Source organism: Dryobates pubescens, chromosome 20 (assembly GCF_014839835.1).
Source record: "Dryobates pubescens isolate bDryPub1 chromosome 20, bDryPub1.pri, whole genome shotgun sequence".
Taxonomy (NCBI): Eukaryota; Metazoa; Chordata; class Aves; order Piciformes; family Picidae; genus Dryobates; species Dryobates pubescens.
The window spans coordinates 10,671,472-10,696,694 of NC_071631.1; the positions used below are offsets into that span (position 1 = coordinate 10,671,472).

Consider the following 25,223-nt stretch of genomic DNA (forward strand, 5'->3'; position numbering starts at 1 on the left):
CCGCGCTCCCCCTCCTCCCGCTCCGCCCACGCGGAGGAGGGTGAGAGCGGCCGTGCCCGCACAGAGCCTTTGGCCGGCTGCGGCCTACTGGCGCTGTCGCGTCCCATAGCTGAGGCCTCTTCTTTCGCCCAAGAGACCTTGGCCAGACGGGAGCGCTTATTTCATCCCCCAGTCCAGCCTTTGATAAGCGAGCCTGATGCCTTTCGACTTCTCGGTTTTTCCGAAGGGCCACTCGGCTCCTGGCTGGCACACAGGACCAGCGGCGAGGCAGTGTGCTTCGGTGTGGGTCTTGCTGGTGGAACAAGGAGGGAATCCATCTTCTCCCAGTGAACTTCCCAAAGCTCAAAGCCTCACAGCTAGGTCAGGTGAAATGCTTGTGGAAAGCCTGCTGCAAGTGCTGCAACATAAAAGTTCCAAGCTTAAGTGGAGTTGCTACGTTTTAAGTAATAACTGATACTTGAAAAAATGGTAGCTGCAGCTACATACCCACCTGGGATTTTCAAAAGACTGAAGAGGTTAGATGTGCAGATCCTCATGCTGACAACAGGTTGGACATAATCCCTCTAGCAGATTGATTATTAAATGCTACTTTGAGCAGTGCTTTTAGACTGTTACCCGTTGCCTTTTCTAAATACGTGATTGGAAATAGTTACTATTTTTATCCTTTCAAATGCCACAATGTGGCTAGTAAAGCAATTCAAAGGTCACGACAAGTGCACCGGTGCACTGCAGGACAGGGCACAAGTATAATAAACATGAAATAGCTGAAGTGGTTACTGTATTGTTTATCTGCCTGCTTTGCTAGCTCGAGGAATGCTTTGCTTCGCTTCCTGCAGCTTTAAGCACACAAAAGAAAAGGTAAAGCTCGAAGCATAAAATATAAGCAGCCATATTGCCAGACCACCTGCTACATGTAGTGATGAATGCAAATGAAAACAACATAAGGAAGGAGAAGTGCCATAACAACACACCATTTATATCTTCCCACCTTCTAGCAATTCTTGCTTTAAGGCTCTCCGAGACAAAAATAACTGTATTTGATGGCCATTTCTTCCCTTTTTTGTTCTATTTATGCTCTTAGCTTTTAAGATACCATGACAATGTGATTCACAATTTAATTGTATGCAACCTGAAAAACATTTCCTTTCATTTTCAGTGCATTGCCTGGTAAGAACAAGGGGCATGAAACAAAATGAGTAGTAAAAATGGTGAGTAATAATTTTCTATTTATTTATTTATACCCTTTATGCACAATAATATATTCTAAGTCACCTCCTTTGCGAACCAAACCTGAGATTTAATCTTCTCCTTTAAAAGCAATTCTACACTTCTGATTATCCTTGCCATTTTCTCTTTATTGACAAGAAACATACAAGGTGTTCAGGGTGTGGGCTCCATGCAGATTGACATAATGAAGGCATAAAGATGTTTTCGATCCATTGTGTATTAATTCCTAATGATTCCCCCCACACCCTTTTTTTTTACTGATTTAATACAGCCTGTTAAAAGAGTTTTCTCCAAAAATACTCCTTTTAACACTCAATACTTACTGACCCCATAGCCTTCCTGCTTCTGATGAGTCTGAAAAAGGTTTTTACAAAGTCTTTGAACAAAGCAAACTCTTTTGTCTGATCTTTTCTAGCCTTTTACATTTAGCTTAACACAAATTTTGCTTTTGCCTATTTGTTTGTATATAAGCCGGTATTTCCTGTTATGGTGCTGTTTGATCTTGTTAAGAGTTTGAAGAATTTAAAAGACAGAATAAAAACCTTGTTTGTGTCTCATCTGCACACATTTAGTCTTAAAGTAACTCCTTTTGATTTCCTCTTTGAAAAAAACTTCCTCATTTTTGTGTTCCACCCTCTTAAACGCCAAAGTCCCCCTTCTGCTATTCATTTCAGTAGTACCAAAATGGTTTTTGCATTTCATATATAGATATAAAAATATAAATAAATTCCATAATCTGTTAGGGCTAACAGTGTCACTGATGTTTACTTGCTGTCATTGTTCTTGCAGTCATAACTAGGGTCTCAGCTTTTGCTGTCATGATTAAGGAATTTAAGGACAGGGACCACCATTATTTTTACTTTTGTGTGACTTGATGCATGATGAAAATTCCATAATTCGTAAGAACCACGGGACACTACTACTTCCTAAAGAAGACAATACACTTTCACCATCCAGTAGCTCCAAACACCTGCATGCTAACAGCTTAGAGGAAGGCTCACTAGGCAAACACTTCTAAATGTTCCTTTTAATAACATCTCTTCTGCACACAAAAGCTATCAGGTTACCCCTATTTCCAGGAGCTGCAGATGTAACACGGACTCCCCAGCTGCACAACAACCACGGTAATGTAAATACGCCTCCGCCCATCAGCAAACAGCCCAGGCCCGGCCGGCAAAGTCAAGTGCTAGAACTTTCCCCCGTTCCACCCCCGCCAGAGACCAGCCCTCTCCCTAGCCTATTTTGCTTGTGAAAACGCAAACAACCGGTTGTTTCCCTTTGTGGATGACGAAGGCGGAACCGCTGTGAGCAAGTCACCGCCTCACAACGCAGCGGTAATCACACCGCCATTTTGTACCAGTAGCAGCCGACTTGCTGCTTGGCCAGCCCCTGGCCCTGGGCGGAGAACTCAGCCCACGGGGCTTGGGCCGTGGGCAAGGGGAGATGGCACAAGCTAGGCAGGTGGTTCCGAGTGGAGGGCAGGGCACCGGCCCCACGCAGGACTCGGTTCGGGCCCCGCGATGGGTGGGGCGCGGGGAAACAGGTAGCCGCAGCGAGGGGCTCGCATCACGTGAGCCCACCCTAGGCAGCGTGGAGGGCATGAGGCCATGTGACCTGCCGCGCGGCTTAGAGACACGGCCTCCCGTCCTATTTCCATAGCGACCCGCCCGACACCGTCCGCAGAAGCCCCGCCCCTTCCGGCGCGGCCTGCCCAATCAGCGCGGCGGTGTAATTTAAATTCCCCGAGTGGGCCTTGCTTGCTGTCCGTTGCTGCCTGAGGCGCCGCGCCATGGGCAGCGCTGAGGATAGAGGTAGGGATAGCAGTGATCGGGCCCCTGAGAAGAGCTCCGGCCCACGGGTACCTCTCATTCATGAATTTACTCTCTTCCCCGCGCTCTACAAGTCGTGCTGTGGGGCCTTGCGGTGAGACAGGTGTGAGTGCTGCAGGAGCTGTCGGCCTTCGTGCCCTGCAGAGGTGGGGGCGAGGTGGAGGGCGGTTTTGTCTCTCCGCTGCCGTGCCATTCTCCTATTGCGCTCTTCGGCAACACCGCCTTATTCAGATGCACCTTTCCTTAAAAATGCCGTTTTCTTGTCTTGTGACTTTTAAAACTCTGTTAACTTCCACTCCTCCCACCCCTTGTCTTTGCTCCACCCCCCTCAATTAGTTTAAATTGCTAACACTGGACATTAAGAGTAGCTGAAGTTTTCTAGATGTGTTAGTCTAAGGTGCAGAAGATGCTATTGCAAGCTTTCATACACCTGAAATGCTAGGGTAAAGTGCTTTCTGAAACCAAGTGAAGAGTGATAGGAAATAAATACTTTTTGTGTACAGAGATGTAAACATTTTACAAATTAGTTTCTGTTGTGTTAATTATGTATTTTGTTTTCCTTCTGGAGGTGACTTGCTCTAAGTCCTTTCCTAATATCTCTTAAAATACTGCTTTGCTTGTGAAAGCAACACGCAAGGGGGAAATCTAAACTTAAGAAGATATCATAGACTAACAAAGGCTTCTGTTCTTCCAATTTGATGTTTGAAATGGCTGCCAAGGAATTCAGGACTCAACATTTGGGAAAACCAGGCTGTTTATGCATATATGTTCTTGTGCTCAACATAGCATAAAGGTGGTGGGACCAACTCCGTGTTCTTCTAGTCTCTAAACAGTGAACTAATAAAAGCAGTCCTTGAACTTAGCTTTCACAAAGAATACTTGCATTAGCAGTGTTATTAAGAGTACTAGAGAACTGGGTTTGTAGGGAGAAGCTCATATGTTTCAGAAAAGTATATGTCATTTCTGATTCTTAATAAAAGATGTGTCAGAGCCTATTTTAAGTCCTTCAAGGTTTGGAAGTCCTGGCTCTGCAGACAGACAAAAAATTGTTTTATACTATGTGGAAGAAAAAAAAAAAGTCTGCCCAGCCTGTGGTTCTTCAGCCCTCAAGTTCAGTTGTACCATGACTGTGTACTTGAACCAGGTACAGGTGTGTGTCATTTCTCACATACTGTCCATGTTTCCATCTGAAGTAACCAAAGCCTGGAGCAGAAAGCATACAACACATTCAATATTTTGGATAATTGGGATAGCACAACTAGTATTGACCACAGAGGGTGGAGCCAAATACCCTTAAATAGGTTCCATCTTCCACTGTTACTGTGTTTTTGTTTCTTTGTCTTTTGGTTCTGACATTAATATGTTTTGCTTCTTAACAGATTGGGTTAGTGTTGCCAATGAGCTTTTAAGGAGCTGTCACATAAACCATCATATAAGTAATCTCACAGAATGTGGTGTTGATGTGTTTGTTCATCTTTATGAGTCAATACTAGGAGAAGAAGTACCAGGTGGGAACAATAATTTCTAAACTTTGTGTGTGTGTGTGTACACCTGTATATTTCATAATGTACAAATTCAAGTTTGCAAAGCTTCTTAGAGAGGTAGGGTTTTAAAAGTATTTGTGTCCTTCCAAAGACTGATTGACATTCTTCAAGAACATTTAAGATAATAGCGGTCAGTTGTTTCTGGTTTTGTTTTGTGAGGGGAATACAAGGCATCTTTCTCTTGTGAATTACATCTTGAAGGCCACGCACAGGCACAAAACCTTTAAGAGGTGGCAATTGCCTCCTTTATCTCAAAGAAGTGTTAATACTGAAGCCTGTTCTCATAAACTACTACTTACAGTCTGCTAAGAGCTCAGTTGTGGTTTAACTCTGTTTGAACTCAGTTCCATTTGATTTCAGTGACAGCAATAAGCAGGGCTGTACAATAATGTTTTTATTTGCTTTATGGTAAACTATTGTGTTTGGGAACTGTCGAGTCTACTTCAGAAGACAACTGCAAGAGGTAACTGGCAGCTATTAGTGGTAAAAGTCATGTTAATTATAAGCCCAGAACTAAAAATAATGTTGCTTTTAATGAATTATCATAGTCGCTGAAAGGGGATAGAGACCTTAACATAAACTGCAATTACAGTTTGACAGGCTGAACTGAAGTGTGTACTGGGAGTGAAGGAGTCAAAATAATGAGGTAGTCTTTATTCTTGAATTCAGTACTTCATTGTTAAACCCCTCACATCTTCCAGGGGATGCTCTAAATTTGTACTCAGTATTTATAAAAGATTTCATACAAACACAGGATAGTTGGGGGTTTCACCAAGAACACAAGGTACTGAAAAAAACACTAACTTGTATGTGAAAGTTCAAGCAGTTTAGTCAAATTATCTGCAATAATCTATCCATCAAGATAGCCTAAAATCAATTATTTATTTTAAATAGATTTCATAACTACTCCTAGAAGCCAAGAGGATGATGCACATAATGTACAAGCAGTAATAGATTCCCTGGCATTGGACTATTTGCAGGTCAGCCTGTCTCACATCACAGGTAAGTGCTTGTTTTGCTGTAGACAAACACCATCTGATTATCAGTGGGTTTAATTTGAACATTTCACAAGAGCCATATGTTATAAAGCATACTTCATACCTACATGAAAGGTCTTTTTGTTGTAGTGAATATCATCAAAATACTGAACCCTTACTTTGGACATCATGCTATAAACTTGAACAGCAAGCAGAAAATAAACAAAAGGTGTCTTCTATGACACAGACCTGCAAGAAATGTTCCAAGTTAGCAGTGAAACCTACTTATCTGCTGAAGTGTTACTTGAAGTCTATTACTGGCTCAGTATTTTTCTGTGTATGGCTCGAGGCTGAGCTTAAAACCTGAGCCTTGAATCTCAAGCTTATTACTCACCAAGAAGTTGGTGAGTAAAGACTTGTAACATGTGGTGTCTGTCCTTTTTATACAGATAATAGCTTTCACTGAGTATTATCTTCATAACATAGCCTGCAAAGAATGAGAAGTGCTTGCTTGATATGAACTATCTCTTTCTGAACACTATGGCTGAGGTTTGTAATCCTGCCTGCCACTCCACAGATGGGGTTTATGCTGTAGCTATTATGTATAAGAGAATATTAAATGTCAACCATTCCCAATTTATATCTGTGTGTAAGCAGGTATAGTGTCAATAAATGTAGACTTACTAGAACTGACAAGATGCAACTTTAGAAAATGTTTAAGCTACTTTACCCACAAATGAGTGACCTTTTTTTTTTTTTTTCCTCACCTGACCCCTTCCCAAGAATTTCCAAGCAGTCTTCTCCGGAAAACTTCCACTTCCGAGAATTTTTATTCTGTGAAGTAGTAATAATTCCTATGTGGCAATACTAATTATTAATATGTGGCAGTACCTTCTCTTAAGGTGAGAACATCGTGAAAGGAGAAAGAGAATCTATCAGAAACCTCCTTGAAATTTTTGATGGCTTGTTAGAGTATCTTACAGAAGAAGCCAGTGAATCCTCTTCTCAAAGTGGAGGTGAGCAGACAGATGTCCTAGTTTAAAAGATGTTTTGTTACTGCCATATTATGGATGGCTCATCTTTCCTTTTTGTCTGCTTTCAAGATATCTTGCTGAGGGCTTTGTTAGGTTCTCATGAACATAATTCTTGATGTTCATGGATGGAATACAGCCCCCATAATAGGTAAATGCTGTTTGTTTGCTGTTCTCCTCACTAGCAGCTATAAGGAATTACATCTCTTGGAAGATGGAAACTCTCTGAAACCTTGTTTTGAAGGCATTAAATGTCATCATTTTACACATCATCATTGTAATGTTTTGTTGCACTTAAAACTCTTCTAATGATATTGGCAATAATACCTGTCAGTTAAGAAGTAGTTTTCCTGAAAGTAATTGCCTCTTCATTATTAACAGATGAGACACATCTGCTATCCAATAATGGAATTCCAATTGCACCTCTAGAGCAGCTGGAAAGCAATGCTGGTCACCTTACCCAACCATCAACATCCTCATCAGGGTAAGAATAGTTACGAACGTTTGCACTCCCACAGTGATTGATTATCCATTTGTGTATCTGTAGGAAAACTATTAGAGCCTGAATGGTATGCAAGTAGGAAACATACTGATTACATACATCACATCTCCTTTAGCAAGGCGGCAAAGAGGCTAAAAGTAGCTCCAGAACACTTTCTGCTTTTGAAGAGTGCAGCTGGCATTTTGTTTCCCTTAAATTTACTTTACATATGTAATGAAACAAGTTGAAAACGCTGTCTCAGTTTTAAATTGCTGTATTTTAGTTGGACTGCATTTGATTTACCTTCATGACTTCTGCACCAGTCTGTTCTGTAGCAGCTGGTCTCTCTTGTCCTCCACTCTGATAGCCTGAAGCAGAGTTGCCACTCTTCTGCAGCTCCACCTTGTGGACTGAAGGGGCAAAGATTCTGAGGCTAAATATTTTCTGCCTTTATGTTCCTCTTAGGTCCGAGTCAGAATTTTTTGTTCCATCTTGTGATGTAGATGGATCAGAATCTACAAGTGAATTAATCAGGCTTGGAGATACTGCTCATTCATTCTCCAAGAGAGAGGAAGGTGAGTTTGAGTGAAAAAAAATTAATCTGTAGTAATATTTCTGGGCTTTTTTTTGTTCTTCAAAAGAAGTATGTTTTAAAAAACAAACAGTTGATTTTAAACTATTGTTTTACAGAAAACCCACCCCCAAAAAAACCTCCAGCAATCAGCAAACATACCTGTGGTGATCTTGCTTAAGTTACATTTTCTTAAAGTATTCCAGACACTTATTCATGCCTCCTGAGCTCCATTATTTAGCTAAAGATTTGTTCTTTGACTTCTAATTCAGTTTTCTCTACAGAGGCACTATATTTTGTTCAACAGGATAAGAAAATTCTGAAACCTTTAATGTATTTCATTTATTGTAGTGTAAAATGTGTTATTTTAGATTGTAAAGAGGCTAATTAAGTCCACTCTTAAAGAACACCTCTTAGGAGTGTATGCCACTTAAACAATCTGGGTGGCTCTGGAACAAATACTGTGCAGACTACTTAAATGGTGTCCAGTCCTCTTTTCCTATGAAAATACTCCTTATTGGTGATCAATCTCTCCAAATAGAGGCAGAAAGAAATACTATGAATGATATTCTTATTGAACAGAATTATTCAATATTGGATTGATGCATAAATTTAACAGACTTATTTTGATCATGGTATGGATTGCTAACACCAAATGATTAATAAAGATGAAAACTGACCCTCCAAATAGTTCATAGCAAGATGCTTTATAGCTCTTAATCTTTTCCAAACACCAGAATTCCAGTTGCCTGAATTTTTACCAGCAGAGAAGGAAAAGGGAGTGGAAGACTGTAAAACCTCTGAGGCTGTTGCAGCATTGCCTGCAGAGTTCTGTGAAATGGAAAGGGCCATTGTAAAGGAAAAGGAAGATGGTGAGCATTCGCGCTTCTGGTAGCTAAAGAGTGACGGGTATTAAGGTATTGTAGAGAAGAACCTTAGTTGTGGATGTAATACACTTTAGCTATATTTTGAAATAAATCCCTTTTTGAAAATCTTATATTTTAGTGTCCCAGAGTATTTCTACTTGGCTAGGATCCAGCTTCAGCTAAAGCGTTTTCCTTTTGTGGGGCAATAAACAAATTCTAAAAGTAAAGAGCCCTTGTGGAAGATCCTGGCATCCAAAATCATATTTCCTAAAGTCAGCTCTGCCTAGACTGTGTTATGGGGTGAAGGGCTTTGGCAGGTGGTAGCCATCTTCTCCATGTATATGCAGTCAGGACAAATCTAGTGCTCTTAGATAAGACATGGTGGGGGCTGCAGTGTGCGTCTCTGTAAAGAGAAGAGAAGTGACATTGCAAGGCATGAAAATGTTACAGTACTGTCCTGTGCAGCTCAGCAAAGATGGGTGCTAACAGTCTATATTTAGATACTACTATGAATATACAAAACTAACGTTCTGCTTTCACAAATAACATTTAAGCTTCACATTCTTCTTGCTTATCTTTAAAGGCTCAGTGAAGTTTGTCTGTCCTAATGAACCTCGAAAAGAGAGCCTGAGAGCCAATGCTACAAAACTTGGGGAGCCTATACTGCAAGCTGTCCCCTTGCTACCACCATTTCAGCCTTTGGAAGCCAGACTTCCTTGTCCTGGATGGAGAGATTATCAGAGCTCAGACAGCCAGGCATCAGCTTTGACTAGCAGTCAAGAAGTAAAAATTCCTACTGTAAGTAAAACCCTATCCTTTGATTTTTAATTGTTGGGTTCTTCTAATCAGTACTGCTTTCATTTTAAAACCTTCTGTATGTGCAAAATGGAAGTAGTTGGTCTCTGAAGAACATTTCTGAATGTATCAGATTTTATCCTCAGTTCAAAGTATTTTTGGATTGTGGATTCCTTCTTTGCTGAGTGGTCAGAGAAGAAATCAGAGGGCTGTGTTTATTTTTATACACAAGTATGCATCTCCCATAATCAAAGTAACTGCACAGTTCACAACATAGTAAACAAAACAGTGTGTTTTTATCTATAACATTAGCATTTATCTATAACATTAGCATTGATTTCCATCTGCAGACAAACCTGATGTCAAACCCTCCTTATCAACACTGTCCTGTGAATTTAGAGAAAATATGTTGCTTTTTATTTCAGTTTGGAAAGTCGCTTACAGAAAAGTCTGAAGACATTTCTGGTAGTCTTCCTCTATCAAGGAAAATCCCTGGTGAGAGAAGCTTGTTTCCTGTAGGAAAGTGTCACATATTGCATTTACTTAATTTGCACTAAAAGAAACATGGGTTTGAAACTAGTCAAATTTTTTTTAATTCAGCCACAAGTTCATGTTTCTATCTCTGCTTAGAGAGAAACAGAAATAGGTTACTCTTAAGCTGTTCACTGTGCTGGAGAAAAATAATCCATGTCCCCAGTTCAACTCCTTTCTTAGTTAATCCAGTTAAGATGGGCCTGTACTACAGAAATCTCTTCTAGAAGATAAATCCCATGGCTGAGGTTATTCTAAGCAGAAAACCACAGACCAAACAAGGCAGCTTCAGCTCTAAGAAAAAGCCATTAGCTGCTGTTGTTGAAGAGGGTTAGAAGCTAGTTCCCAGTGCTTGTTTTTTCAGTTGCCTGGGAAACACTGCTTACCTTGCTAGTTGCCATAGCATTCCCATGACACTGAACATCCAGAACCTAAGAAATTACCAAAATGGATGTCACAAGTGTGCAGCCACAGGGGCTTTATCATTCTATTCTGTGAATAATTTAGATCCAAAGGCTATCCACAGATCACATTTTTTTCACTTGTTCCCCACATGAGCAGGCACAGTGCAGTCTATGCCATCGGCTAACCCTTACCTGTCATCTGCTTCTGCAGTGGGAGAGCAGGGGGTATTAAACGATGCTGAGGACACCGTGGCAAAGGTAGATGTTGCATCTTTACCTTATTTGTGGAAGTGCAGTCAATATTTGTTGAGTTCTGCTTAATTCTGCTGATATCTTGTGCCACTTCTGTGCTTTTGGCTGGCTTTCTTCAATAGCCAATCAGGGAAGCAATGTTGTTAGACTGTGATTTGCAAGTCATGGCAGTTTTTCTGCAAGTGTTTGCTTCAACAAGTGCAAGTGCCAGTAGCTACAGAATTCTAATTGATCTCGACCAGTTAGTGATCTTGGGGTTAATCCAAGATGTATAAACACAGGAGTACAGTCATATCCCTTCTCTGAAGTGTATCAGTGTTCTAAATCTGTAAGAATGTAGCTTTTCTGGGGTTGTTCACATTTTGCTCCCTTCCTAAAGATCACTGAGCTGCCTGCCTATGTTCTTTCATTTTATTTCCTTGCCTTGTCCTTTGCTTTTCAAAAACTGAGTAATGCTAACCCCACAAACAGCTCAGCAGATGCCATTCTGTGCTTGTAGAAACACGTCTCTAGAGGAAGCTCCCTGCTCTGGAAGACACTTCTTTTTTTTTCCTCCTTCTGCAGTGACAAGAAGTACTCTCAGACTTCATCTGTCCCAATAATTTCAGCTTCTACATTGTCTGTTTCAAACATTGTCTCTAAAACCTCTTTTGAAATTCTTCTTCTGCACAAGCTGTTGTAGGATCTCTCTGCATCCATGAACTATGGCACTTCTGAGCTTTACTCCAAAGATGTTAATGAAATCTTCATTTACTCTTACTTTGTTTTTCTAGGTTCCGTGGGTTTATGGGACTTCATCTGCTTCCTCTTCACATCAACTCTCACTGCGTGCTGACCAAGTAACACAGACTCCAAGACTTGACTCTCAGTATCTGCCTAGAAAGCAAAGGTGGGTGCATTTGGTACTGAGCCAGGGCCTCCCTGTGTCCCCCTTGAAAATAAGATCTCTTCCTCCTTGGTTGCATGATAGTGGAAGACTAATTTTAACAGAACAATTTCCCCTTTCTCCTGACATACATACATACATTGTCTTAAATATAGTTATAGGTGTTTACACATTCAGCTTCTACTTAATCCTCGTGCAAAAGTTGAACTGGAATTGTACAAGGTAATGCTTATCTTCAAGTTCCAGAATAGAAATTAAATCTGGCTGTTGTCTGTTACAGCAGATACAAAAATTCTTCCACACATTCCCTTGAAGAGTCTCCATCCCACAGAACAACCAAGGAAATGCTGTCTGAGCACGAGCTTCAGGAACTGTCAGAAAAGTTGTCTCGCCGCTTACACGAACTGTATGTGGTAAGTGAGCCCCAGCCTGTGGCACCTGAGTGAGGCAGCCCTTGGTACTGACAGTAGAGAGAACCAGAGTGCAAATGTAAGAGTGATGAAAAGCAAATCTGCAACTAACACAGTTCTACAGTTTGAATGAAGACCCCCACCACTCTATCCAACAGATGTCAGAGAGAGCTTTGGGTAGGCACAGCAGAGAAGCTGAGCTGACAGATGAGGACAGCCTCTCTCAGCACAGTGACAGCGTCATGGACTGTTGCCGAAGGAAAGCTGAGCGAGGCAAGTGAAGGGAGAAGTCTAAAAGCAAAGCCTTTAGCTTTTTATGACTTGTGCTGATTGTTTTCTACTCTCCTTCTGTCTGGGCTTCTGGGGGAATTTTTTCTTGATGTTTGACTGGAGGGTTTTTGTTGTTTAACACTCAATGAATCACCTTTTACCTTACAGACACACCACATCTGAAGTACCAAAGCAGGCCACGATCCCTTTCTCCATCCTCACCTTCATCTCAGCATCAGCTCTCTTCTGAGCTGGAAGATAAACTTTGCAGCAATGGAACAGGCCAAGTAAGGAAAATACGCAGCCAGTTGCAAAGGGAAAGGGATGAAAGCACAAAAGCAGCAAAGGTAATTGCTAGGTCAGAGCTGTTGGTCATTCTTACCAACACTTATACTAAAAGCATCAAAATGGAATGCTTTTGCTTAATGGGGCAGCTGTACTGTTGTACCTGTAGAATGCTGAGGAAAACGCTTAAACCCTACATTTTGCACAACAAAAAGTTTGAAGTGGAAGGTTTGACCTGCACACTGAACAAGTGAATGAGGTATTCATAGGGACTGATTCTTTTCTCTAAAGAGTCCTCTTAATTCTGTTTTCTAGATGGTTAGAAAAGTTTATGAAGATGAACTAAGAACTTATGAAGCTACAGAGAGGCTTAGACTTTCCAAGCTCAGAGAAGGCATCAAGGAAGTGGTATGTGATGCACTGTGCTGTTGGTGGTTGTTTTAAATTTGTCTGGATGATCTCTCCAGACCCTCGATGTATCTTTTGGGTGCAAAACCTCTGACTTCCTGTGTCATAATTATAGCACTCTATACCATTGAGGCAGTAAAGAGGAGGACAGCTTTTCCTGAGCTGAGTAGAAGCAAAGGCCAAATAGTTTTTCAAGTTTCAGCACTTGATTGTATTAAGAATACTTGTTCTAACCACAATGCTTTTCACAAAGTGGCAACTTCAAGACACTCAGTGAAGTGAGCAAGGAGATAGGTTCCAGAGACTGGCCACAACTTCTCCACAGATGAGCACTTTTCACACACAACATCCCTACAACTATTGAAGTAAGGTTGGAACTCCTACACACTGCAGGCAATCTGCTTAACATTTTCCTGGTCTTTAACTTCTCAAAAAGTTAGGTTTGTGCAGGGGTGATGCTCTAGTGTTGCAAAGGGAGTTTTTGCTCCTCTCTTACTACTGGAGCAGCAAAGACCCTCAGCTAAAAGCTCTGTTATACCAATGTCAACAACAGGCTGCTGCAGTCCTGTTAAGTGCTGCAGAAGAGCTTAGGTTACGCAATAGTGAGATTTAACCTTTCTTTGAACCCTGACCTGCATTTGGTAAATTCTGGCCTTCTGGAGAATCCAATATGTCCAAATTCTCATTCTGAATTTTCAAAGACATTTAAGTTCTGATATCCAAACTGTGTGTCTCCCCCTTCTCATACCTGTTCTCCATCTGTTTTACATCTGCTTCTAAGGAACAAGAACACAAAGAAAACATCTTTCAAGAACCTCCAAAAATGCCTCAGCCTGTGAAAGTTTATTCTAGAAAACCCACACCTCGGAATCCCAAACACAGCCAGTGGATTCCAAAACGAGGGACTGTGAAGCCAAAGAAAGCAGCTCTAAGTAAGAACTGCAAAACTATACTTGGTGGAAAACTGGCATCTTTTGAAAGCATGTGCTGAACTCCCAAGAATAAAGGCATCAGTCCAACATATACCAGGCAGCTGTAGCATTTTCCCCTTCTTACAACCTCTATACATCTGGATTTGTATTAGGGGAGATAATGTTTAAGTAAATGTAAACCACTAAAGCACAAGCAAAACTCTGACCCATTTGCTACTTCCTTAAAATCCCTTGGATTATATTCAAGGCTTGTTTCCATTACTGCTAATCTGTGTTTGCTCCACTATAGTCTGAGCTCTGTCTTTTTTTTTCTTATTTTCTGTTTTCCCCTGAGCCTATATCAGACAGAAAATTTAGCCTTTAAATTGTGTGTGCTGGTGCTGAGCCACATACAGGTGCAGAAAGGAGCAGAACCTGTCAGTTGCTATCATCTCCCTTTCAAGATCTTTCCATGGTGGAGTTAGCACTGGTTTTGCTGAACAAGTGATGCCCTGAGAACAGCCAACAGGCAAATCACAGGCTCAGGTTTGGCAAACAGCATTCATGCCATCTTCATGCCAAGATCCTGTTCTAATCCTGCATGTCTGAGGGCTGCTCAGGTGCATTGCCTTATTCTGTTTCAGTGCTTAAAGAGCTTTATACTTGGTAAATACCCATGTGCTTCACACGTGCACATCACACCCCCCCCCCCCCCCCCAATCTTTTCCTGCCAGAAAGATCAAAAGCACAAAGGAAATGAGCTGGTTGCAAACCAGTTTATTTTCTACCTGTTTACTTGACCTGGATCTGTCCCTGTTGCTGTATTAGTGCTATTTTAAGTTGCTGCAGCCAGTGAGTGAGAGACAGATAATCACTGATTAGTGACGGTCAGAACCATTTGAAGACAGGAGGAGATGTGTGTCTGTCTTGGATGTGGTGGTGGGAGGGAAATAATGTCTGTGCTAGAGAAGTAATTCTTCAGCAGAAACAAAAACAAAACTGAAACTAACAAAACCTCAGGATTATTTTCTCCACTGCTGTACTGACAGACTGATGTTATGTCCTGCTGGGTTTAACCTGGGGGTAGATTATATAGTGTTCAGTCTCAACTGTTTCATAACTTTGGCTGATACTGTCTGGAAAAGTTTCTCCAGGAATTTATTGCTTAAATCTGTCCTTACCTTGTAGTGAAAGTAAGAGATGATGATCTCCTCCTCCAGCTACTGGAAGAGTTTCCCCACCTGCATATTTCCCATCCTACCATGAAAAAAATGTGGCAGCAGCAGCTTTCACAGACTGAACAACTTAAACCAGCTTCTGGCAGAACCAGAGCAAAATTCCAAAATGAAGTGAGTGTTCTTATTCTTACCTTTTAAGTGTCACAGGGACAGTACCTCTGACAGAACAGCCAGCAGCTTGTATTGCATCATAAGATCATCCTGCGTGCAGCATAGACAGGGCCCATACACAGCCAAAGCACAACATGAAAGGATGTAGATCTGAGCATGGTTCAATAAGGATGTCCTTACCTCGATGAGGGCCTCAACTTTTTAGCAGCTGTGTTCATTTTTTACACTAGTTTAGCACTACCTGGGATTGCTATTCCTTTTGTAAAGCATTTGGTAGCATTCTGAACAGCCTTTTAGTTTAAAATTATAGATAGAAAATTCTACATTATGCATGGTAATTCTCAACAGAAAAAACAAACCAGAGCAAGGGGCAATGTTTAAAACTCCTGCACCCCACTCCCTGTCCTGCAGAATGATGAACTAACTAGCTGTTGTTTTTTAACATTGCAGGTTCAACAAGCTCTGAAGAAGCAAGAGCTTCTTGTTGGCCTTATTAAAAAAGATCAGGAGCATAATAGGAGACTGGTATGGTTTTGGGAGGACATTTGTTACATGGTACAAACACTTGATGCTGAGCTAGCTAGAACGCATATTCCCATGGAAGTGGCTTTCTATTTTATGCCTATTGAGGAGCTGTGGTCTCAAGTGCTGTGTAAACTGTTTGCTGTGTAGCTACTGAGGTCGTGGGAACAGAATATTGTTACTGTTACACTGCACTCTTGTTTTAAAAGAGCAAACAGATGCTAGCAATGTGCAAGGAGAAACTTGAGGCTCCTGGTGTTGCTGATAAGCACACCAACAAGTGTGGCAATGCTGACTCCATTAGACAGTGCTTCTGGTGGCACCACTTGGCCAAATCAGTGGTTACTAAACCTTTAAACCACCACTGCAGCACTAAACTCGGGTAGGGGCAAGGTCCTTAGTAAAGGACCTTCTTTATCTAGCAAAGATCAAAGATTTGCCTGCAGCAGGATCTGGTGGAAGCTTAGTGGCCTTACAGCTACTGTTCTTCTTTTAGCAAGAATTCAAGCAGCGCATCAGGCGACAGAAGTGGGCTCAGAACAAGCTGAGGGAGAAACGGCAGCAGGTTGCCCGAGCCAGGAAATATTATGAAGACTACCGGCAGCAGCTGCGCGCCAAGATGATGCGTGCTCGGACACGTGAGGAGAGGGTGAGTGCAAGGGGTCTTGCTCTCCAGCTGTGGAATTCTTTTTTGTTTGGACCCACAGTCCAGCAGCTCAAGTAAGGATACAAGGGGACAGAGAAGTCAACAGAGCACAGGAGCCAGGATTAAATGGTTGCTCAAGTCAAGGACATAGCTGGAGAGGTTCCTTCTGTGGAAACACTGATACAGGTTGAGGCAAACCACTGCAAAAGAAGGAAGGCTGTTGTATAGGGTTAAGCGGAGAGAAAGGGTGAAATATCCGTGTGGAAAAACAGGACCGGTAGTAAGAAATAGGGGAAATGGGTTTTCAGAAACAGTGGGATTAAGAAGCTGTTCCTATAGTTCCTATCCAAAGAAAACAATCTGCAATCATCAGTTGGGGAGCCTGGTCCAAAAGGCAGCTTTGTTGCTCAGGGGACTTCAGTATCCCATACCTAGAGACAGACCTGTACTTTTGCAGGGGCAGTGACCTTTTGTCATGAGCTCACTATTCTGTCACAGAAGATAAAACAGCTGAAAAATGTCAACTAATAAAGTTTTTGGGAAAGTTTGAGGTTTGTCTTTTCTTTTTTTCCTTTCTTTTATTGCTGGCAGATATTTAAAAACTTATTTGAAGAAGGCTTAGAAATTCAGAAGCAGAGACTGAAGGACCTGAGAGCATATGCTCAGGAGAAGCGTGCTGAGCAAAGGAGAGAGCATCAAAATGAGTTGGAGTCTATGGAGAACTATTACAAAGCTCAGGTAAAGCTTAATCTGCATCCAAGACACGATCATTACACAAAAAGTCTTCTCTTCAGCTGGTTCAACTCAAACCTATGTTGTGCTTAGTTTTCCATGCTAGCAGAAGCTTTATCTCAGGAACACCAAGCAATGCAGAGCAGAGAGAAGGCACAAGCACAGGTGAGTGTTGTCAGAGCTGTTGCAGATCTTGGCTCTGTGTGCTGTGGCTGATGTCTGCTTTTTCTTTAGATGTTACAGAAAACAAAGAGAGAGTTGAGATCAAGGATGGAAAAGGAGATAGAGCAACTGCAAGCAGCAATAATGCAGAGTGATGAGGACACTTTTTTCCAGGAGCTGGAAGCAGACAGGCTCAAGTCCAGGCTCCAGACAGCTTCCTTCCAGTACAGCAAGAGCTGGTTGGAGTGAGCTGTACAGCAAAGAGTGCTGTAGTTCTCTGCCTAAGGGGATGAGAATGAGAGCTGCTGTGGGGCTGGTTTACTCTGAAGTATCTGCTCTATCATTTTGCCATCAGAGCTGTGGTTGCTGGAAGGTGGGACCTCTATAGCATTTTTATGATCACTAATAAAGTGTTTGAACTACTGTCTGCCTTCTGAGCAAAGCTGAGATAATGTTGAGCCACAGCCTGAGACCAAGGCAGCGCCTGTCAATGTGGAGTAGGAGACCACCAAAACAAATAGGAGGGAAAGGAAACCAGTCCCTGTCTTGGGAAGGCCACAAACCCCCTTCTGGCCTCCCTTACTCTCCCAGCTGCCCTTACACAACAGGTATGGGACTCTGGAAGTGGAGAGCCAGGCTTTGGAGGAACTATTTTCTCCTGCAACAAAGCTGAGTGAATTTAAAAAGGATCTTGTTACATTTTCAAGTAAATATTTAATTAAGACAAAACCGTAAACCTTTTAAAACCATTGCTGCTGTGACAGTGCAAACAGCATACAATTTATTGCTCAACTTCTGCATGGGTACATACATTAAGTACTTAAAAACCATTTTATACAGATTCTGTTGTTGTTGGTTTTTTTCCTCTTCTTTGTTAAAGCTCATGTAACAGCTGGGTGAAAATACAATGATACCAATGCTAAAAACACTCTGTAATAAATACAATGGAAATGATAAACTAAAGAACTGTCAGTTTGTGGAGGAGTAATTACACTTGTATAAACTAATTACAACTACAGACAAAGCTCTGAGGATGTGGTAGAGCTGGAAACCTACTACATAGTGTGAAGTACAACAAATGGCACCTGTTACCTGCATGGTGCTGTTTAAAATCTGAAGCCATCGGAGCATGCTACATGAAGCTGTATGATGCATACTTGGGCTACAGAAGCAAAAGCTTTTTACTTCCATCAATGCAGCCAGTTTAAACGCACCAGAAGTTCAGTACAGATGTAGTGTTGTAGGAGAGGAATTTAAGAAGGGCTTGTGTGCTCTGGACTTTAGTACAACACCAAAAAAAAAAAAAAGGTACAAATAAAATCAGTTTAGGGAAACTGAAACTATGTGCAAAGGAAAAAATAGAATACATACTGTACAAAGCACCATTACAAAACTCTTTACACCGAGAAATTAAATCCTCTGCAACTCAACCGTGTATATTTGAAATCTACAAAAGTCACTGTTCAGCATTAAACATTCATCATGAAAAGCAACAGCATAAAACCATGATGTGACATCTCTCTAAAACAACTAAAAACTGGATCAAAGTAAAATCCAGGAAGAGGGACGTGTTGAAATAAATATTCACATTAATCATGGGGTGAAAGTCCAAGGTTAAAATGCAGTATTAGGCTTAGCACCTTGTTTTGAGGGGAAACTAACTGATGTGATCTTGAAACTAAATTTCATAAAGGAATCAACCCTTGAACAGTGCCAGATAAATATCTGACTAGGTGAGGAAGTGCTTTAGTTAAAGCTCTCAGTCATGGTGAAGGTAGAAAGGCACTCAAGATCCTTGGTATTTTCATCCTCATCTGTCAGCTATGGGAAGTCAAATGCAGATTTATCTGGGTTTGCCTATTTATCTGTGGCAGTTAAATAAAGCTTTCTATGCCATACCAGAATGTTTGGTAGAAGAATCAGATGTGCTGCTAAGGCTGCTGGGAAAAAGAATGGTACTTTGCAACTCATCTAAAGTCTCTGTTCTGCAGAGCTCATCTCCTCCTTCCCCCGAAAAGCTTTTATGGGGGTAAGGGTGGCTGTAACTACACGTTCAATACATTTACTAGTCTTTAGGAGGCTGGCAGTGAGAAGGTTGCTGGGAGGTGGGTACAGATGATGTGGTCAGGACATAGTACAGAGAGAGTGCTGAGATGAGCTGGCTGGTGCAAAGGGAACAGCACCATGCCTTCACCCTTCCATCACCTGACAAGGCCCTGGCTTACCCATAAGCTGGACCAAACTGGATGTTACATTTCTCATGACTAGGCAGGCTGCAGCCATAGCCTGAGCAGGGGGGAAAACCAACACTGTAGTATCTATCTTCTGAAGAGTGGTCAGAAGAACCTCTATATAAAGTAACCTCAAAACCTGCAGTTTGGAGAGCAGAGGTCTTTGGCAGTTTCAGAAGCAGTGGTCCCAGCTACAGGCAGCAGTACTGAGTAAGAATACACCTACTTTGCTCTGCCAGATGCAGTAGTAGCTTCTCTGGCACCAGGATCACCTGGAAGCTGTGAATGATAGATCCCAGCTTCAGGCACAAAGGTACCAGCTGCTGACCTAAGTGCAACAGTCCCCTGAAGACAAAAGAGGCTGATGCATTACTGCAAGCCTGGCTGACAGGAAGCCTGGCTTGGGGACTTTCTAGCTACCTCCCTCAGCAGCCTCACCTCTGCAGCCAGCCCAGCCTGGGAAGCAAGGCTCTTTGAGCAAACCTTCCAGCAACAGCTGTACCAAACAAACAATCACATGAATGTGGATTTGGCTCACCAGATTCTTACCACAATTTTCCAGAAGCAGTTTGTTGCCCACTATTCTACACACAACAGCCAGTAGTAGTTTACTCACTGGGGCAGTCAGATTTGGCAGAACAAAATTAAGTCGAGCTCCACAGAACAGACAGAATTAGCTACTTCACGGTGACTTACACTGCAGACATGGAACAGCTGTTCACATCCCATTTTTTAAGCATTTTCAATGCCCTTGACTTTCTTCTTGCTGGCAGTGTAAAAACAGTGCAGTGTTGGTGATTAATTGTAATTAAGTTTAAAAAAAAACTCATACTGATTGGGGGGGGAAAAAGGCTACTTATTGCAAATGTTTTCACTGCTGAGAGCACAGTCCTAAGCAGACTGATCCACCTGCACATCATGGGCAGATCACACAGAGATCCTCACTGAGAATTTCCAAGGCTAACTTCAGAGTTCAGTTCCCTCTACCGGTAGTGCATTTTATTCCCCCTTGAAGAGATCAACCCATGTAATAATTCATATATATACTTACTTCCATCCCTACAATCAATAAATTATGCGCATCTAAACCCTCATTTGCAAAGCACATGACACAAAGTTCAGCTCACACACCCATTTCTCCTTAGCTGTAACTTAAAACCCACGTCATGAGCAGCTAGACAAAAAAAGATTACAACTGTGTTTTACCTGACAAACTTTTAGCACAGATGAATACAGAAGGTGATTTGGCTGCATTCAAACAAGCTTTGGTTGACTGGAGAAGTATGGGTTCTGAATAGAACTGCTGACAGGCTTTTCTGCTGTCAAGTATCACCTAATCAGCTTGAAAAGAGTTGAAAAATGCAGTATTTAAAGTCAAAAGCAACAACAACAATAATAAAATACTCTTGACAGGTTAGAAAATTGCTGTTTAAAAAAAACCCAACCAACCAACCAAACAAAAAAAACCCCAAACCCTAAAACCAAACAAAAAATCCAAACATCTACAGATCATTAGAAAAAGGTCTGTCCCACTGTTAAACACAAGGACTGCTCCAAACACAGTATGTGCCACTCACGCTAGAAATTCTGTTGAAGGAATCTGACAAATGATATAAATAGGACCCAAAAACATCAATATTGGTAAACTAATGCTTGAAAAAAAAAATTATTATAAAAAAAAAAGAAAAAAGAAAAAAAGCCTCCTTGGGAAGGTTGAATTTCCGTTGCGGAGCACAAAGGTATCCTGTAAGAAAATGCAGTTAAGATGGAAGTGATTTAAAAGGCTAATGACTCTTTCAGCCAATTTTATGCAAAGTTAGAGTATTCCAAAATATTTTTTTTCTTTTTCTTTTTTTTTTTTTTTTACCCCCCTCCAAAAATAGCAGGTCTAGATGCTGGTCAGTATCATACATTGAAAAGAGGCTGAAACGTGAGTTGTACCGACTGCTGAAGTTGTGTCTTGGTATCTGAGAATAGAAACCAGGTAGGCAAATAGTAATACATAAAACCTTGTATAAAAATAGTAGTAGTCTTTAAGTAGAGAACACTGCTTAACTGTTGAAATGTAGGAAAAGTCAGCATTCTGTATGTTCAAGATATTAGTTTTTAATAGCAGCTGAATGATCCCATGGCAGGAACCACAGAACCGATTTTCTTGAAATAAAAAAAAAAATAAAATAAAAAAAAAAATAATTATAATAATAATTAAAAAAAAAAATAATCCAAAGTTGTCCTTTCCCTCCCAGTGTCCTAGTGTAGAAAAGGGAAAGTTTCCTGTATTTCAAGCATCTCTTGAGTCTTGGCTGAGGGCAGGGCTTTCTGGCTGACAGGAGTATAAATAGAGTCTGGGGTAAGGCAGTGGAGGTCATTCCACAGCAAAGCCACAGGTCTCCTCGATGGCAGTTAGCAGCTTCTCGTACAGCTTCTCGTAGCTCTCATAGGGGGGAATGTCGATGCGGTTAAAGCTGCGGAGACAAGAGGAGAAGTTTCATCTGCCTGCAACCTCCAGCATCAGAGAGTCACAGAATGGTTTAGATTAGAAACAAACTTGGAAGATCATCCAGTTCCCACCCCCTGCCATGGGCAGGGACACCTTCCACTAGCCCAGGATGCTTCAGGCCTCATCTGACCTGGTCTTGAACGCCTCCAAGGAGGAGGCATCCACGACCTCCCTGGGCAATCTGTTGCAGGCTCTTACCACCCTCACTCTAAAGAATTTCTTCCTAATCTTCAATCTAAATCTGCCCTCCTCAAGCTTCGATCCATTCCTCCTCATCCTATCACTCCAAGCCCTTGTAAAAAGTTCCTTGTTGGCTTTCTTGTAGCGCCTTTCAGGTACTGGGAGACCTCCATAAGGTCTTTCCAGAGCCTTCCTTTCCTCATCACATAGCACGTGTCAGTTAATGCACCAGAAACTATGACAGAGCAACAAGTCCAAGAGAACTCGACAGAAATAACAGCCATCTCCATTTTTCACACCTCTACTGCATTTATTATAGCAGAAGAGGAGGGAGAAGCAGGAAAGACTGCTCAAAATAGAGAGACAGCAAATTGGTTTTATCAATACATTACAACAGAGAGCTGAAGAAGTCTTACCAGGTATGGGCTTTTGGCAAGTTATTAGTGCTGGCATCAATCTGGTGTATTGTAAATAGCCGTGGACCTGCAGCACCTGAAAATCCAGAAGAGATCTCTACTACTACTGTATTGCATAATATGAAGTGTCTGCAGCAACAAAAAAAGTAACTAAAACCACCAAAAAAGACACTGCAAGATGAGGAAGAAACCAGTGATAAGGAGGACCTAAACACCTGTTTTACACAGCACACTATAGAGTTGTCACAGTTTTGAGTTCTCTTACCCTTCCTACAGGACAAAACTGAGGCAGCTGTGGCTGTCCCCATTTTACAACAGGTCTTGAGCCAAGCCTATTCAGATTTGATAGGGGTCAAAAAGTCAGCTTCTTAGTTTTGTTAATTTATCTGACTACACAGAGAACCCTTTAATCTCTGCTAAAGAAAGAAGATCTGCAGCACAGCAGTCTCAGGCCTGGTGTACATGGAAGATCTCACAAAGGAGAGGTTACAAATGCCCTAACCTCAGTAAAATGAATTCTTGCCTGTGTAGAGACAGACAGTAAAGAACATAATGCACAGGGGCAGACCCTGCTCTCCTTAAGAACAGAGGAAAAGAAAAAAGAATCTTTGAAGAACCATATTTCTAGAGCAACTAGCTTTGGGATGTGGTGGCTGTTACCCCAGAATTTGTGTTCTGATGGAATCTTTCACCTGTTAAAACGGTTTATGGCGAATGTTTTCCCCAGGCAGCTTTCTCTCATCTTTGTGAGAGGGTGACACAGGGTCACTGCTGTGTTAACAGAGCAGCAGGGGTTACAGCCAGAGCCGACACCACAGAGACCCAGAGCTTCAAGTGAAGTTCAGAAGACAGGTCAGTAATGGAGGTGACCGTTTCTGATGCCTTGGGTGCGTCACTTAGAATCAAAGCAGCGTTAGGAAGTGCCTTTGCTGTCAGAGCCACAAGAACACTGCATGCTGGTGTTTTCTAGTCCCAGAGCTTGTAAAAGACAAATTAAAACACAGGCTTCCAGGGGAAAAAAAAAAAACAAACAAACCACCACCACCAAAAAAAAAAAACCCCAAAAAAACCCCACAACCAACCCACAACCACAAAAAAAACAGAACACCACCCACAAAACCTAAGGGGAACCCCACAAAGATCTCTGGCAAAAGTTCTGGTCAGCTGAGGAGGACATGTGTGCCTGAAACAAAGAATCCATTTACATCTGAACAAGGTATAAACACACACCCAAATCCCACTGCTGGTGATTGGGTGATTGTTATTCAGCACACCCTTAAAAATGGCTCTTACAAAGTCACCCTGTAGCCAGCCGGCCTCTTTCTCAGCTAATGTTTCTGTGATGTGTCCCATCGCTTCCTCCAAGCATAGGCATTTGCAGTTCCTGTTACCTTGTAAGGCCTTGAAGCCCTGCAGAGGCACCCTGGAGGAGCCTGTCACGAACTGGAGCAGCCGAGCTCTCCTCTCCTCATCGAAAAGCTCCACAGCCTTCCAGAACCATTTCACGATGTTGCTGTCTGGGGTACAGTGTTTTAACCTAGTATTTGCCTTCCAGTCATTAACATCAATTTTTCCCAGTCCACAAATGATGAGCTGTAAATTTCAAACAGAATGAAAGATTTCATCACTGATCAATACAAACAAAAATGGGTTTGGAGCTAGCCAAGTAAGAACTGACTCTGAAAAACAGACAGATTTTATACCAAAGGCAAATTATGACCTCACTAGACCCAAGCAATGCAGAAATAGAAGGCTGTGTTTGTTGGTTTTGGTTTAATCTTACCTTTGTACACAAACAGTTAAATGACAGAAGCACAGAGTCCACCCATGTGTGAAAGTGCACCCCCTACTTCACATCTGAATTCAGGGTTTCTTTTTGGAGTGTAGCTGAGGGTGTAGCTTGGCTGGTCCAACTCTGGGCCCCCCATAATAATCTTGTTCTTGTCATACCAGATGTAACAGAAACCAGACTTCTTTCCTGACAAGCTCTCAGTGCTTCTAAACCAAAGCCCCACAATGGATCAGTTCAAGCTTCACAGGGATAGACTGAGGACATTGGACCTTCCCATTTCTTACTCTGCATTTGCAAAACCATCCTGGGTTAACAGCAGGGCTGGCTCACTGCTGTCGAATGAAATTATTCAGGTTACAAAGGAAAGCAATTCCTGACATTCTAGTACAGTGAGCAGTGTAATTTACCTTGTGGCCATTTCATACAGCAAACCCCTCAGCTCCACAGCTAACAGACTGTGTAGTAGATTTCAGGTTTAAACCAAGCTTGGGATCCATAGGATTTGCCTTTAGAGGATATTATTTAGATCCTGATCTTGACACTTCATAGCACATTTGTCTGTGACAGCACCAGACAGCACCTTCCCTTCTGCTGGATTTACAGGGCCAATTTAGTCTGGCATAAATCAGCTCTGCAAAACCACACAGTTGCCTGAGAGCAAAGCCAGTGCAGTGCACTGGAAGGGCTGGGAGCAAATGGTGGGAGTAGAAGGCAGCGACAGGCTATTTTCCTAGCAGCACTGAATTTCATGTCATGAAACCACAGCATGAGAAACATTCATTCCCCACCACTTCTGCTGGAGCAGTGCTCTGGAACAGGCTGAGTCACTGCAGACACTGCTCAGGCAGGCTTGGAGATTTGTCAGGTACAGGAGAAGGTCTCCTCTTCCACTATCCTCCAGCTGCTATGAAATGCACCTTGAGAAACCCTCTTGGAGCTCTCAGTGGAAGATGCCTGCAGTCTCCGTGGCTGTGACCTGCCAGTCCCTCGTGCTAACTGCATTTGCAGCACATCT

At 41.9% G+C, this 25,223-nt stretch overlaps 2 protein-coding genes across 4 annotated transcripts in view; one reads left to right on the forward strand and one right to left on the reverse strand.

Moving 5' to 3' along the window:
* The first annotated feature begins 461 nt into the window (after nucleotides 1-461).
* CEP95 (centrosomal protein 95) lies at nucleotides 462-17,576 on the forward strand. Its single transcript, XM_054170910.1, has 23 exons — nucleotides 462-547; nucleotides 1,157-1,208; nucleotides 4,436-4,564; nucleotides 5,495-5,602; nucleotides 6,480-6,593; nucleotides 6,990-7,092; nucleotides 7,555-7,664; nucleotides 8,398-8,532; nucleotides 9,110-9,324; nucleotides 9,747-9,816; nucleotides 10,414-10,514; nucleotides 11,282-11,397; nucleotides 11,675-11,807; nucleotides 11,963-12,077; nucleotides 12,243-12,421; nucleotides 12,675-12,767; nucleotides 13,549-13,699; nucleotides 14,867-15,027; nucleotides 15,478-15,552; nucleotides 16,046-16,198; nucleotides 16,787-16,933; nucleotides 17,021-17,092; nucleotides 17,162-17,576. Exons 2-23 carry the CDS (start codon nucleotides 1,193-1,195, stop codon nucleotides 17,336-17,338), a joined length of 2,673 nt encoding a protein of 890 aa, XP_054026885.1. The 5' UTR covers nucleotides 462-547; nucleotides 1,157-1,192; the 3' UTR covers nucleotides 17,339-17,576.
* A 3,963-nt stretch (nucleotides 17,577-21,539) lies between these two features.
* The window catches only part of SMURF2 (SMAD specific E3 ubiquitin protein ligase 2), a 59,736-nt gene continuing 56,052 nt past the window's right edge, over nucleotides 21,540-25,223 (reverse strand). For all 3 annotated transcript variants that reach the window (XM_054170554.1, XM_054170553.1, XM_054170555.1), the window contains 3 exons: nucleotides 23,808-24,009; nucleotides 22,417-22,492; nucleotides 21,540-21,785 (listed from right to left, as the gene is read on the reverse strand). In XM_054170554.1, the coding sequence (XP_054026529.1) occupies nucleotides 21,686-21,785; nucleotides 22,417-22,492; nucleotides 23,808-24,009 (378 nt within the window). In that variant the 3' untranslated portion in view covers nucleotides 21,540-21,685. The remainder of the gene's footprint in view (nucleotides 21,786-22,416; nucleotides 22,493-23,807; nucleotides 24,010-25,223) is intronic.